This window comes from Chlorocebus sabaeus, chromosome 19 (assembly GCF_047675955.1).
Source record: "Chlorocebus sabaeus isolate Y175 chromosome 19, mChlSab1.0.hap1, whole genome shotgun sequence".
Taxonomy (NCBI): Eukaryota; Metazoa; Chordata; class Mammalia; order Primates; family Cercopithecidae; genus Chlorocebus; species Chlorocebus sabaeus.
Window position 1 is genome coordinate 4,416,874 of NC_132922.1, and position 15,121 is coordinate 4,431,994.

The window sequence follows — 15,121 nt, forward strand, 5'->3', positions numbered from 1 at the left end:
GCGTAGAGGCTCTTCACTCTGGACCCCATGGTTCTTTTACTGCCCAGGTTCCTGGGACGACCACAGGCCCCTCTCTGTCACCCCTATGGGCAGCCCATCTAGAAACAGTTCTGTGTAGCCAAGATTGGCATGAGGGTTGGTGGGGAGACAGAGGGGCTGCCCGGCACATGCCCTCCCTGCCGTGAGTGCCTGGTTGGAGGGCAGTGGGGGCAGGACCGAGAGTGCTCCCGGCAGGCTGGTGGAGGTCAGTCCCTCAGCAGATCAGTGAGGGCTGAGGAGACAGGTCGGGGCTGGGGCAGGGGCTCAGGCCTGGACAGGGAGCCTCCTGTTCCTCCCGGTCACAGCTCGGGAGCATTTTCCAGCACAGACCGCTTGGATTGCCTGGAAGGTGCGGCCTGCACCAGGGATGATTATAGCTGGCCTGTGGGCTCTTGTTAAACTTGTCATTTCGTGAGTCTCCCAGGCAGCCCCAGAAGCTTCCTTCAGGACAAAACTTGGCAAGCGCGGTGCTGCCCGGGGATGGTATTTTCTATGTGGTGGGTTCACCGTCAGAACAAATTAAATTGGCTGTTTGGATGCAGGTGATGAATTGGAGCTTGCAAGTTGTCATTTGGCAGTGGGGTCTCTGTCGGAAAAACATGCGCTTGCAGTAGGAATGGCACTGGAAGCCACAGACTCTGTGCTGTTTGCGTAATTATATCATGGAGAGCTCATCCAAAAATTAGGAATTTTGCCAGGGACTACAGCCAGCCCTCCCTGTGGAAGTCTGGGTGGCTGGAAGGATGTTACAGACCCCAGTGGGCACCTAGAAAGGCCCACAGGGCAGCTCCCAGAGGCCGGTCAGCTGCGTGTTACCGAAGGTTCTGGAGGATTTCTCCTTGCCATCATCAGCTTGCAGGCCTCCTGTGGGCCTGTGAGTCTGTAAAGCAGCGGTTTGGGTGTTCCTCAAAGGATGTGCCCTGCTCCCCTGCCACGGTGGTGGGACAAGTAAGACTCCATTGTCATCCCACAGCCCAAGCAATTTGGATAATTGCTCTCAGGCACCCAGAATCCACCCACCTTGTCAGGTGGGTTAACCTTGTGATTGCTGAATGCCTCTCGGACCGAGAGCTGGGGACACGCCTAAGAGAGGAGGCAGTTATCACCCGTGAAACAGGTTCATTCTGTGGATATCACTTTTGTTTGTAGACATAACATCACTTTTATCGCTGATCTGCTCACTTTGGAGTTTTTAAAGCAAGAACAATGCAAGAGAACGGCAAAGGAAATTAATAAGCTAACTTCTGTAGAACAAAAGAAAACAAAATGGAGGCAAGGTGCAGTGGCTCACGCCTGTAATCCCAGCACTTTGGGAGGCTGAGGCGGGTGGATCACCTGAGGTCAGGAGTTCAAGACCAGCCTGGCCAACATGGGGAAACCCTGCCTCTACTAAAAATACAAAAATTAGCTGGGCATGGTGGTGCATACCTGTAATCCCAGCTACTTGGGAGGCTGAAGCAGGAGAATCACTTGAACCTGGGAGGCAGAGGTTGCAGTGAGCCAAGATTGAGCCACTGCACTGCAGCCTGGGCGATAAGAGTGAAACTCTGTCTCAAAAAAAAAAAAAAAAAAAGACAAAATAGAAAACAGTGGAAAGTTATCTTCTTAAAATAACTATCAGGCCAGGTACAGTGGCTCTTGGATGTAATCCCACTACTTTGGGAGGCCAAAGGCAGGTGGATCACCTGAGGTCGGGAGTTCAAGACCAGCCTGGCCATCATGGAGAATCCTCGTTTCTACTAAAAATACAAAAATCCCAGCACTTTGGGAGGCCGAGACGGGCGGATCACGAGGTCAGGAGATCGAGACCATCCTAGCGAACACGGTGAAACCCCGTCTCTACTAAAAAATACAAAAAAAAAAAAAACTAGCCGGGCGAGGTGGCGGGCGCCTGTAGTCCCAGCTACTCGGGAGGCTGAGGCAGGAGAATGGCGTGAACCTGGGAGGCGGAGCTTGCAGTGAGCTGAGATCCGGCCACTGTACCCCAGCCCGGGCGACAGAGCAAGACTCCGTCTCAAAAAAAAAAAAAAAAAAAAAAAAAATTAGCCAGGTGTGCGGCTAAGGTTTTTTTTTTGTGTCCCCCCGCAAACAAAAAACCCCCAAACTATCAATAGAGACCAAAAATTGAAATACAGTTTTAGTTACATAACCTTTACAACTGGTTAAAACCTGTATCCTATTTTCTCTCATGAATTTATCTTAGACTGATGTGATATTTAGAAGTAGATTTCTAGGTTAGCAAGCATGTAGCATTTTCTTTTTTCTTTTGAGTTAGAGTCTCGCTCTGTCTGTCAGGCTGGAGTGCAGTAGTGTGATCTTTGCTCACTGCAACCTCTGCCTCCCAGTTTCAAGTGATTCTCCTACCTCAACCTCCCGAGTAGCTGAGGTTACAGGTGTGTGCCACCTCGCCCAGCTAATTTTTGTATTTTTAGTAGAGACAGGTTTTCACCATATTGGCCAGACTGGTCTCCAACTCCTGACCTCAGATGATCTACCCGCTTCGATCTCCCAAAGTGCTGGTATTTCAGGCATGAGCCATCGCACCCAGCCTCATGTAGCATTTTCTAGTAAATCATTTTGGTATTGTTTTTAGCATAATTGCAGGTCAAAGAACTTATACCATGTGGTTTCAGAGCTTCAAAATGTGGTTTACAGCCCAGATCTAGTCATTTTTTTTTTTCTTTTCGAGACAGAGTTTCATTCTGTCACCAGGCTGGAGTGCAATGGTGCAATCTCAGCTCACTGCAGCCTCCACCTCCCAGGTTCAAGTGATTCTCCTGCCTCAACCTCCTGAATAGCTGGAATTATAGGTGCCTGCCACCACATCCAGATAATTTTTGTATTTTTAGTAGAGACGGGGTTTCACCATGTAGGCCATGCTGGTCTCGATCCCCTGACCTCAGGTGATCTGTCCGCCTCGGCCTCCCAAAGTGTTGGGATTAGAGTCTGGAGCCACCGTGCCCGGCCTCTAGCCAGTTTTGTACACATACCACTATGTGCTCTGCAGTTGTTATCCATAATATTCTGTATATATCAAGTAGGTAAAGTTTGTTGACTGTGGTATTCAAATATTCTTTATCATCATTGGTTTTAACTTTTTTTTGTCTTTGTCTTCTCACTTATTGAGAGAAGTTAGTTACAGATCTCCTACCTTGACTGTAGATTTGTCTATTACTTCTCTTAGTAATCTTGATTTTTACTATATAGATTTTGAGGCCAGGTTATTGGGTGCATACAAATTTAGAGCTGATTTATCTTCAAATCAGATTGACTCGGTTATCATTATGAAATTCCTCTTCCTTCTGTAGTAAGGATTTCTGCCTTAAATCTACTTTGTCTCATATTTATACCATTTTTCTTTTGGTTGGTATTTATATGATATATTTTCTTCTATCCTTTTCCTGTCAACATTTTCTATATCCTTATATTTCAGGTAGAATATAAGCAGTGTGCTAATAGTTGTTTTTCTAAAATCTAGGCTATTTTTTTTCAGTTATCTTTAAGTATGAGCATCTTAGTTACAACCTTGTTTTCTGATTCTTCTTACATGTATTTAAACATGGCCATTTGACCCTTATCTCTGTAACACCTGCACCCAGAAGTAAGTCTAATGGTCTCACTGAGTCTGTTTGCTTGGAGGTTTTGTGGTTCCCAGTGTTGTTTTTGAGTCTGTGTCTGATGATTCTGTGGTCTGTTACCACTCTTCCTTGCTTCTCTTGGTTTTCAAGCATATTACCTTATATCCTCATATACTTGGCTGCTTTTTATTGAGTGCTAGACATTTTATTTAAAAACTAGAGAGCATGTGAAACTAGAATGGGGGCCAGGTGCAGTGGCTCATGCCTGTAATCCCAACACTTTGGGAGGCCAAGGCAGGCAGATCACCTGGGGTCAGGAGTTTGAGACCAACCTGACCAACATGGAGAAGCCCCGTCTCTACTAAAAATACAAACATATTAGCTGGGTGTGGTAGTGGGTGCCTGTAATCCCAGCTACTCGGGAGGCTGAGGCAGGAGAATCACTTGAACCTGGGAGGTAGAGTTTACAGTAAGCTGAGATTATGCCATTGCACTCCAGCCTGGGCAACAAGAATGGAACTCTGTCTCAAAACAAACAAAAACAAACAAACAAAAAGCCACACACACAAAGAAAAAGAGAAACTAGAATGGGGATGTCATTATCTTCCATGTTTGCTTCTGGCAACCACTGGGAGCACTTGCCCTCCCAGAGCACTTGAATGCAGTCCCAGACTTTTTTTTTTTTTTTTTTTTTTTCTGAGGCACAGTCTGGCTCCGTCACCCAGGATGGAGTGCAGTGGCGTGATCTCTGCTCACTGCAACCCCTGCCTCCCGGGTTCAAGCAATTCTCCTGTCTCAGCCTCCCAAGTAGCTGGAACTACAGGCGCCTGCCACCACACCCGGCTAGTTTTTTGTATTTTCAGTAGAGATGGGATTTCACCTTGTTGGTCAGGTGGGTCTCGAACTCCTGACCTCAGGTGATCCACCTACCTCAGCCTCCCAAAGTCACAGACTTTAATGCAGTCACAGACTGAGATGGTTCAAAGCTGGGCTTCCAGTCCTGCAAGGGTGGGTCTTTTTCGTTTTTTATTGTTAGTGTAAACCCCTCAGGGTTCCAACCAGAAGCCAAGGAACAACCCTTGGCAGTCCGTGAACCCCAGTTTTTAATCCTCCAGCCCCATGAACCTAGAAAGCTTTGAGGCATCCTGAGACTCTAGGTCACAGGTGACTGATGAGGCATGGCACCATCTGCTGACCGGGCTGAAGAGTGCCAAGGAGGGCAAGGGTTTCAGGTACTTGGCAGCCGTGACCTGACTGCACGCTCAGCCTCCACTGTGTCTTCCAGAACCAGCTGATGGCCTTGCAGGGAAACACACCACGCTGTTTTGCAGATTCTGTCTTTTCCTTGGTCATGAGCCTGAAACTCTGTTTTGCCTGGAGCCACTTCAGTACCTTCAAACAGACATTCTTTAATATTTTGTCTCGTGTTCATAGGTGATTTCAAGAGGAGAGTTGGTCCAAATTGCCAAGTCCTTTCTTAGGAGAACTAAGATTTTGATACTGTCCTTGGCCTACCTTATTTTACAATATGAGCATCTTAGGCCAATCGCAGTGCTGATTTTTGTTTTTTTTCATGCATGTAATTAAACACAGAGGATTAAATCTTGTCTTATAAAGTATAATGTTTGCATCCAAAAATAGGAGCCCAATAGTTACCTGAATCGAGCTGGTTCCCAATACTTAAATGCCTAATGGGGCTTGGTCTTGGCCCTTCGCTTACTTGACCTCCATGAAGCGATTGATGCTTTTTCCCATAGAATAAGACAAGCAGTTCTGATGAGTGTTAACGGCAACAGCAACAAAGAACAACTTTGCCTACTTTTTTTTTTTTTTTTTTTTTTTGAGACAAGGTCTCGCTCTGTCACCCAAACTGAAGTGTACAGTAGTGCTATCTTGGCTCACTGCAACCTCCACCTCCTGGGCTTGAGTGATCCTCCTACCTCAGCCTCCCAAGTAACTGGGATTACAGGAACACACCACCATGCCCGGCTAATTTTTGAATTTTTAGTAGACACAAGGTTTTGCCATGTTTGCCAGGCTGTCCTTGACCTCCTGGCCTCAAGCAATCCACCCGCCTTGGCTTCCCAAAGTGCTGAAATTACAGGTGTGAGCCACCACACCCAGCCAACTTTGTCTAATTATTATTATTATTTTGAGACAGAATCTTGCTCTTGTCTCCCAGGCTGGAGTGCAGTGGTGCAATCTCAGCTCACTGCAACCTCTACCTCCCAGGTTCAAGTGATTCTGCTGCCTTAGCCTCCCGAGTAGCTGGGCTTACAGGTGCCCGCCAGCATGCCTGGCTAATTTTAGTATTTTTAGTAGAGATGGGGTGTCACCATGTTGGCTAGGCTGGTCTTGAACTCCCAATCTCAGGTGATCCGCCTGCTGCGGTCTCCCAAAGTGCTGGGATTAAAGGCCTGAGCCACCACAGACAGCCAACTTTGCCTTTTTTTTTTTTTCTTGATACCAAGTCTCTGTCACCCAGGCTGGAGTGCAATGACACAATCTCAGCTCACTGCAACATCCACCTCCTGGATTCAAGCAGTTGTGCCTCAGCCTCTGAGTAGCTAGGATTACAGGCACCCGCCACCAAACCTAGCTAATTTCTGTATTTTTAGTAAAGATGGGGTTTCACCATGTTGGCCAAGCTGGTCACGAACTTTTGACTTCAGGTGATCCACCCGCCTCAGCCTCCCAGAGTGCTGAGATTATGGGACTGAGCCACCGCACCCGGCCAACTTTGCCTAATTTTTAAACCCATCTTGTATCTGGTACCACAGCATCAGTCTCCCTTCACAGCTTCCTTGTTTAAGTGACTGCAAAGCGTTGTCTCTTTCATTGTCATTGTACCAATCAGTTGGTGTGGCTCTCCCTGCTCCAGATCCTGAACAACTACCTCCAGTTTGAGGTGTCCCATGGCCCCTCCGATGTGGAGTCCGTGATGCTGTCCAGGTTGCGGGTGACCGACGGGGAGTGGCACCACCTACTCATCGAGCTGAAGAATGTTAAGGAGGACAGTGAGATGAAGCACCTGGTCACCATGACTTTGGATTATGGGATGGACCAGGTGAGCTGGTACCTGCACCTCCTCTGGGGATGGACCCTCTGGCCCAGGGAAAAACAGAATGACCCCTTGATGTGCCAGGACCCGCCAGAGACCTTGTGGATTTGGGGAGGCACTTTCTGGGCGCCCTCAAGTGGGCTTCTGTTCTGCCCTGTACTGAGGTCACTGGTATCTTCCTCACCTCCTTTACCCAGATGCCCCGCCCCTGCCAGTCAGCAGCTGACTTCCTCCAGCTGCATTTCTCAGCATGGTGCTGTTGGTGCCTTCAGCAGTGGTTTCTTTTAGCAAAGCCATCTTGAGCAACGCCTGCAGGCTCAGCACCGTGTCTTTAGGGTACTGAAGTAGCAATGCCAGGGCCCATGCCCTCAGAGCATGGATGGGGAGCAAACCTGGGAGAGCAATGAGACCCAGGCCCTGGACAGGCCTGTGAGACACCAGGGAGCCACACCTGTCCTAGCAGGCAGATGGCGTTATCCCAGACAATGTTCAGAACACTTACTGAACCAAACTGGGTTTCCACATTTGCAGGCGGGTAACTCAAGATATTGTCTGTGAAATGCCCACACACTTAAGGGGCTACCTGGGATTTCCAAGAGCTCTTGGAGCCAAGGCTCATCTTACAACACAGACCTGGGAGTAAATAGGTGTGTTCCAGGCACCTGCTTTTCTGGGACTGGATCTCAGCCAAGACCCTCTTGCGTTCCCACAGTGTTAATGGGTGAACGAATTTCCATTTGCTGCCGTCTTCCTGATTCGCCAAACTCTCTGTCACAGCGGGGCTGGTTTAGCATTGTGCCCTTGACAGAGGCGGGACAGTTGCCCACGTTGACCCCACTGGCCGCTTCGGCTAGGCTGGGACATAGACACCCATCCTCTGGCCTGGTCCCCTCGCCCTGATCATCACAGCCAGCCACACTGTCCAGCTGGGCCCAGCTCTCTCTGTGGAGGCCCAGATGTCCTCAGGCTCTGGGGAGCTTGTTGAAGTGACTGTTTAGGCTTCCAGCACATTCTTCAGGCTGGAAGACGTTTCTAGGATGGTGGACTCTGCCCCCAGAGCTCCGCCCCTCTCTCCACACAGAACAGGGCAGATATCGGGGGCATGCTTCCCGGGCTGACAATCAGGAGCGTGGTGGTCGGGGGCGCCTCTGAGGACAAGGTCTCCGTGCACCATGGATTCCGAGGCTGCATGCAGGTAGGTGGGGGCGGTGGCGGTGGAGTGGGGGGGGGCCTGTCCCTCACAGGCGGCCCCGAGGCTGCCAGTACCCCCGTTGGTGCCGTTGGTCACCCTGTTAGCTTTCAGTGAGTGAAGAATTTGTCTGATAGACATCCCCACTTTAACAGCTCCTGTTTCCTCTTTAGACCCATCCTTCCCGGCGGTTCCCCTTGGCATCCTGGCCGTCCCTGGCCCACACAGCTCCCCACTGCCATGCCAGCCACCTGCCCCTCTGCCTTTGTGAAGCGTCCTGAATCGAGCCCCTCGCTGCCGCCCCCACCCAGTCCAATCACAGACATCACCCAAGTAGGCCCCGTGCCTGTCCCCTGGAGCCAGGGGTTCCAGCTACAGCCGAGGGAGCTGCTCTCACAGTTGCTCAGCTCTCAGCCCCCTCGGCAGGAATGTCCACTCCTCACACTCCCACCACGCACCCCAGGAGATCGGGCCGGCGTGCCCTCTGAGCTCCTCACCCAGCCCTGCACTGCACTTCGGCCACCAGGCCATGGGGCGAGAGGAGCAGCCCTGCCCGCTCCAGCACTGCAGATAAATGAGACGTTACAAATGAATGCCTTGCGAGGGACCAGAGAGGTCTCAGGGTTCCCTTAACCCCTACTTACCTTTCCGGGCTCCTGCAGCCCCAATGCCCTTTCCTTAATGCAGGGAGTGAGGATGGGGGGGACGCCCACCAACATCGCCACCCTGAACATGAACAATGCGCTCAAGGTCAGGGTGAAGGACGGCTGTGATGTGGAGGACCCTTGTACCTCGAGCCCCTGTCCCCCCCACAGCCGCTGCCATGACGCCTGGGAGGACTACAGCTGCATCTGTGACAAAGGTGGGACTGCCCTCCTGGGGCCCTTCAGTGACAGGGAGGCCTCTCATGACTGAAACACAGGAGGGGGGCTCAGTTTGGACGTTGGTGTCCCCAGCTGACTCCCTGTGGTTCCGTGGAGCCCTGAGCTTTATAACAAGTGGGGCCCACCTAGAGAGAGACTCTGAGCCTCTTCCTTACTCGAGGCACAGAGTGCCCCAGGTACTCTCCTCAGCACATGGAGTGATCAGCAAAGAAATAATGAAAAGTAAGGCTGGGCGCAGTGGATCACACCTGTAATCCCAGCACATTGGGAGGCCAAGGTGGGTGGGTCACTTGAGGCCAGGAGTTCAAGACCAATCAGGCAACATGGTGAAACCCCATCTCTACCAAAAAAAAAAAAAAAAAAAGCCAGGTGTGGTGGCATGCACCTGTGGTCCCAGCTACGTGGGAGACTGAGGTGGGAGGATCACTTGAGCCTGTTAGGCAAAGGTTGCAGTGAGCTGAGATCATGCCACTGCACTTCAGCCTGGGCAACAGAGCAAGACTGTTTCAATGAATGAATGAATGAGTGAATGAGTGAATGAGTGAATGAGTGAGTGAGTGAGTGAGTGAGTGAGTGAGTGAGTGAGTGAGTGAAAAGTACACATTAAGGAAATCCTCCCTTCAGGGTGGCCTCTGAGATTTGAGGTGCTGAAGTCATCTGCTAGTGGCCATTCCCCATGTGTCCTGGGGCGGCCTGGGCCCCGTGTTCCAAGGCTCTCACCCTCCTTGGGGCAGCCGGGAAGGCCTTCCTCGCTGCATTCACCGAGTCTAACCCACCTAACGCTGTGTTTTTGGGGACTCTGTGGCAGCCTGTCTCTTCCCTCTGCCGAGTACCAGGGAAAGTCAGATCTCAGGGAGACAGGTTGCTCCAGATATTTTAACGTGGAAGGTCTCATGGATTCTGGGTGGAGGTAATGCTGGCTCTGTCTTTGCAGGGTACCTTGGAATAAACTGTGTGGATGCCTGTCACCTGAACCCCTGCGAGAACATGGGGGCCTGCGTACGCTCCCCCGGCTCCCCGCAGGGCTACGTGTGCGAGTGTGGGCCCAGCCACTACGGGCCATACTGTGAGAACAAGTAAGAGCAGCCCCGGGACCTCCCTGTGCCTTCAGAGTCCGTGTGGCTGTGTTCCCTCTTAAGTCAGTGTCTTCTCTTTCTTATTTTGACCCAAAGATATGTGTAATTCTGGATAACAGGGACATATTTTTTTTTTCAAAATTGGCATGAATTAAATGATATATATATATATATATATATATATATTTTTTGAGACAGAGTCTTACTCTGTCATCCAGGCTGGAGGGCAATGGTGCGATCTTGGCTTCCTGCAACCTCTGCCTCCTGGGCTCAAGCGATTCTCCTGCCTCAGCCTCCCAAGTAGCTGGGCCGACAGGTGCCTGCCACCATGCCCAGCTAATAATTTTGTATTTTTAATAGAGATGGGATTTCACCATATTGGTCAGGCTGGTCTCGAACTCCTGACCTCACACCTGTCTCAGCCTCCTAAAGTACTGGGATTATGGGTGTGAGCCACCACGCCTGGGCAATGATAATCGATTTGGACATCTCAAACCCCATTGGATCGTGTGTCCACGCCAGAAACGTGCAGTATGACTCACCTGGAGTCCTCGCTGTGCCCAGAGCAAACAGACCCCATGAGATGCAGCGAGACGTGTGTGACTTATAGAGAATGCTTTCTCTCTCGAGTCGGTGGGGTTGAGGTCATGTCTGATGAGTGTGGAGATCCTGGTGTGGTTAGGACAGGCAGCAGCATGCCCTTTGGGCTCCCAGAGTGCCCTTTGCACAGGGATCGCTGGGCACAGTGTGTAGTCATTACAAGCGTCACTTTGTCCAAGGTGGAGCTGCTTGGTTCTTCATAAACCAAGGTTCTAGGCTGCCGTGGAGGTGATGGCCCCATGGCTCATTGTCCTCAGCTTCTGGTGGCCCTCAGGTGTGGGGATACCTGCTACGCTCTGTTCTTTGTCCACCTGAGCCTAGAGCAGGTGCTGTGATCCCGGCTGTGACCCCATGAGCGGGAAGCAGCCTGTGCCCTGGAGCTGGTGACCTCACGAGAAGATGGCACCACGTCATTCTTGGATACCAGCAAGATCTAATGCAAGGGAGAGCTTAGAGGAGGTGCCCTGGGAGTGGAGAGGGAGGTGGGAGCCAGTGAGGCTGAAGCCGGAGGGCTTTCTGGGAACGAAAGCAACAGAGCCAAGCTGGAGAGGAGGATAAGGGGATGAGGCTGGTCTAGAGAAGCCTGGGTGGGGACGGGGGTGGGCCCACAAGCCAGGAACAGAGCTTGGCTGTGTGGAGGCCCTGGGGGCCCAGCACTAAAGTGGCAGAACTGGGTCTGGTCTTAAGGAACCCCCAGCTGCCGCATGGAGCACAGCTTGGAGCAGGGCGGGGTTGCTAAGAGGCTGATCCAGCGTCTCCATGCCCGGTGCCGCAGTCACCAGGGCTGCAGGGGGATGAAGGCTCTGGGGCCCCCACACTGCACACACACATCCATAAACACCAGACTCTTATATCTGGCCGGTTGTCTTTGTGACCCTGATTTGTACACAGTCCTTAATACTTGCTCATCAAGTGAGTGAATGCTAGAGGTTGGCAGCTGGGTAGAGGGAACTCGGTTAGCCAGGATGGGGAATGCAGGAGCCCACAGGACACTCGGGCGGGGCCGTTGCAAGCAGGTGGGCCTCCAGGTGACTGCGCAGGTGCAGCCCCCGTCAGGAACAGGTAGGACGACTCATGCACAGCAGCGGCCGGCACCTCGGAGGCCTGGCTCTGTCCCTGCAGTGTTGCTCATCTTCAGTGTCTGTGGCTCTCCGCCGGGGGAGGCTCAGGGAGGCAGGACTGGCTTCCACTGGGTTCTGAGTGCATGGACGTGTGCTGCTGACCTAAGGGGCACGCTACACCAGGGCATGGCTGCCCTGAGCATCTGTGGGGCTTGTGGCCAGGGGACCTGGGGGACAACAAAAGCTGCCAAACTCCCTGTTTAGGAGCTCCCCGCGGGCATCTCATGCTGGCACTCACCCCAAGCGCACTTTGAGAAGTTGTGCCAGGCAGCTGAGTTCAGTCTGCGTGTGTGGGGCTGTGTCGTGAAAGGCCAGCCCTTGCAGTAGGGTTCACTGTCATTAAGCCCCAGTGAGCCAGGCATCATGTGGATGTGGGGCAGACAGTGGACATAGATGCCGTCCCAGTCGCTTTGGGCATGGCGGATCTGTGGGTGGGGGGTGAGGTTGGGAGCCAGTAGAGGGGAGACTGAGGCCACATAATGTGAAAGCGAAGCTCCCAGAGCTGGACCCAGCCAGGCCTCCTGGGCAGCCATCTCCACGCTGCCAGCGGGCCTCTTCTTGTTCCGGAAAGCACAGTTGCATAAACCTTCCAGCTGCCCTCTTATTTTCCCCACAGACTCGACCTTCCGTGCCCCAGAGGCTGGTGGGGGAACCCTGTCTGTGGACCCTGCCACTGTGCTGTCAGCAAAGGCTTTGATCCTGATTGTAATAAGACCAACGGCCAGTGCCAATGCAAGGTGAGGCCCAGCCCCCATGGTCCCTGCATGCCCACCCCAGGCCCTGAGCCCAGGGAGATGGCTGTGTGTGCTAACACACATGCACAGATGCCCCTACATACACACACGCCTACACACCCTGCCTGTACACACCCCCTACATACACACATCCCTACACACACCCTGCCTGTACACACCCCCTACATACACACACGCCTACACACCCTGCCTGTACACACCCCCTACATACACACATCCCTACACATACCCTGCCTGTACACACCCACACCTGGACACACACCTGTGCCCACTCACACATTTGCGTACAGATGTGGTTTTTGGTTTCCTTGCTGTTCCCCCCTGCTCTGGGACTACTCCATGGCTGTTTTCCACATGTAAACTACGGGTTCAGCCCCGCCAGCCCCCGCCCGTGGAACAGGAATCCCTGCCTGCTCCCGGCCCACTGCCCATGGCTATGGGCAGCCCAACCATTTCTGAAGGCTGGCTCCTCTCTGGCACCACCCCGGCCCTCCTGGCCTCCTGGTTGGCCATTTTCCTTGTCTTTTTTTTTTTTTGAGATGGAGTCTCACTGTGTCGCCCAGACTGGAGTGCAGTGGTACAATCTTGGCTCACTGCAGCCTCTGCCTCCCAGGTTCCAGCGATTCTTCTGCCTCAACCTCCTGAGTAGCTGGGATTATAGGCGCCCACCACCACGCCCAGCTAATTTTTGTAGTTTTAGCAGAGACAGGATTTCACCATGTTGGCCAGGCTGGTCTTGAACTCTTGACCTCAGGTGATCCACCCGCCTCAGCCTTCCAAAGTGCTGGGATTACAGGTGTGAGCCACCGTGCCTGGTCATTTTCCTGGTCTTTACCAAGCTGACATCCCGTGACAACAGCAGTTTTAAAATAGAAAGCATCACTAAGTGTGTTATGCCCCACCCCCGTCCAGGGCTGTCCGGCCTAACCTGCGTGCAGCACGGAGCTCACATCTCACGTCTCCAGATATGCACATGTGTTCTCAGTGCAGACTCTAGGGACCCCCCCCCCCCACCCCCTCAGGATACATCACCTCCTTCAGGATCTTTGTGTACACCACAGCCATAGCACTCACAGTAACTTGAAATCCAGATGTTAGGTCTGAGGGTAACAGGAGCCTGGGCGAGGGACAGGAGCTTCCTGCAGATGCGGCTGGCCCTAGGGGAAGCTGGCATCAGGGTACCCTTGGATGCCATCCCGTGATGTCAGTAGTGTCCTGAGTGCCCGCAGTGGTTCCAACAGCAAGTGGGACTTGTGTCCTAAAAGGCTCAAATTAAACAGCTCTCTTGGGTCCAGGTTGGTCCACACATGTCACCAGATGGTGGTGGTGGCACAGTGGGTGGCAGAGCAGAGGGGACGTTGGAAGTGAATTGGCGAAAACTTGCCTATGATTTTTTTCTCATCCAAAGTTATAGGCAGGGTGTGGTGGCTCATGCTTGTAATCGCAGCTACTCCGGAGGCCGAGGCAGGAGGGATTACTTGAGCCCAGGAATTCAAGACCACCCTGGGCAACATAGTGAGACTCCCACTTCTACGAAAAATAAAAACATTAGCTGAGCGTGCTTGTGCATGCCTGTGATCCCAGCTACTCGGGAGGCTGAGGTGGGAGGATCACTTGAGCCCTGGAAGTTGAGGCTGCAGTGAGCTGTGATTGTACCACTGCATTCCAGCCTGGGCAACAGAGTGAGACCCCATCTCAAAAAAATAGAAAAACAAAGTTATACAAAATGTAATAAAAAAACATGAAGATCGCAGTCACCCCATGTAGCCTCCCAGCTGTGATTGTTAGTGTTTTACTATCTCTTCTGGGCCTGCCGCTTACCGCCATTTTACACACAGTTGGAGTCCCCACCTGTCACACAAGTCTGAACTCCGCCTGTCACACAAGTCTGAACGTTGCTCACGAGTCTCCCCAAGTCACAGCCTGCCCCATTATCTGGGGCGGGGTTAGGGGGTTGCTACTTGGGCCTGGGGAGGCCCAGTGACCGGAGCAGGCAGTGTAGCTGGTAAATGGCAAGGGTCAAGCGTGAACCCAGGACTTTCTGAATCCAAAGTACAAGCTCTTGATTGTCACCCTGACCCACCCAATGGTGGACATTCAGGTGGCTTCTAATTTTTCCAAACGACTTTAAAAAAACACCCAAGGGCTATCCCCACGCGTAAGCCTCCATTTGGACCTCTGATTCTTTTTAGGACAAATAGGAAGGTGCTCGCTGCCGAGATTTGCTAAGACATGAGGGAGGGCATGCTTCCCGGAAGAACCGCTCTCCTGGGTCCGGCCTTGTGGGGCCCTGGGAGGCAGCCCCTGTTGGGTGTGGGATGTGGGCAGAAGGTAGCCATGAGGGGTGAGATGGCTGGCGGTCGACACATGCACCCAGGTGGGAGTCTGGACGTTGCTTGGGAAATGCACTGCAAGGTAGGGCCTCTCCTGGGCATCCGAAGTCACAGGCCCTGCCTCTGGCTTTTGCAGGAGAATTACTATAAGCCCCCAGCCCAGGATACCTGCCTGCCCTGCGACTGCTTCCCCCATGGCTCCCACAGCCGCACTTGCGACATGGCCACCGGGCAGTGTGCCTGCAAGCCCGGCGTCATCGGCCGCCAGTGCAACCGCTGTGACAACCCGTTTGCCGAGGTCACCACATTCGGCTGTGAAGGTCTGCGTTGCCCCTTGACACCCTGCAGGTTACAGCGCAGGGACAGGCTGCTGCCCTGGCGTGCACGTGTGTGCATGCATGCCGGCTCTTTGGGGGAACCCTGGGCTCCCTTGTGTTCTGCTTTCTCTTGACCTTCTAGAAACCTGGTTCTGCATGAGGGGGTGT

General features: G+C 52.4%; 1 protein-coding gene across 3 annotated transcripts in view; it reads left to right on the top strand.

Annotated features, from left to right (window-relative positions):
• The window catches only part of CELSR1 (cadherin EGF LAG seven-pass G-type receptor 1), a 188,435-nt gene that overhangs the window by 138,815 nt on the left and 34,499 nt on the right, over window positions 1–15,121 (top strand). For all 3 annotated transcript variants that reach the window (XM_038007303.2, XM_073006587.1, XM_073006586.1), the window contains exons 10-15: window positions 6,499–6,684; window positions 7,760–7,873; window positions 8,555–8,729; window positions 9,686–9,827; window positions 12,165–12,285; window positions 14,773–14,956. In XM_038007303.2, the coding sequence (XP_037863231.2) occupies window positions 6,499–6,684; window positions 7,760–7,873; window positions 8,555–8,729; window positions 9,686–9,827; window positions 12,165–12,285; window positions 14,773–14,956 (922 nt within the window). The remainder of the gene's footprint in view (window positions 1–6,498; window positions 6,685–7,759; window positions 7,874–8,554; window positions 8,730–9,685; window positions 9,828–12,164; window positions 12,286–14,772; window positions 14,957–15,121) is intronic.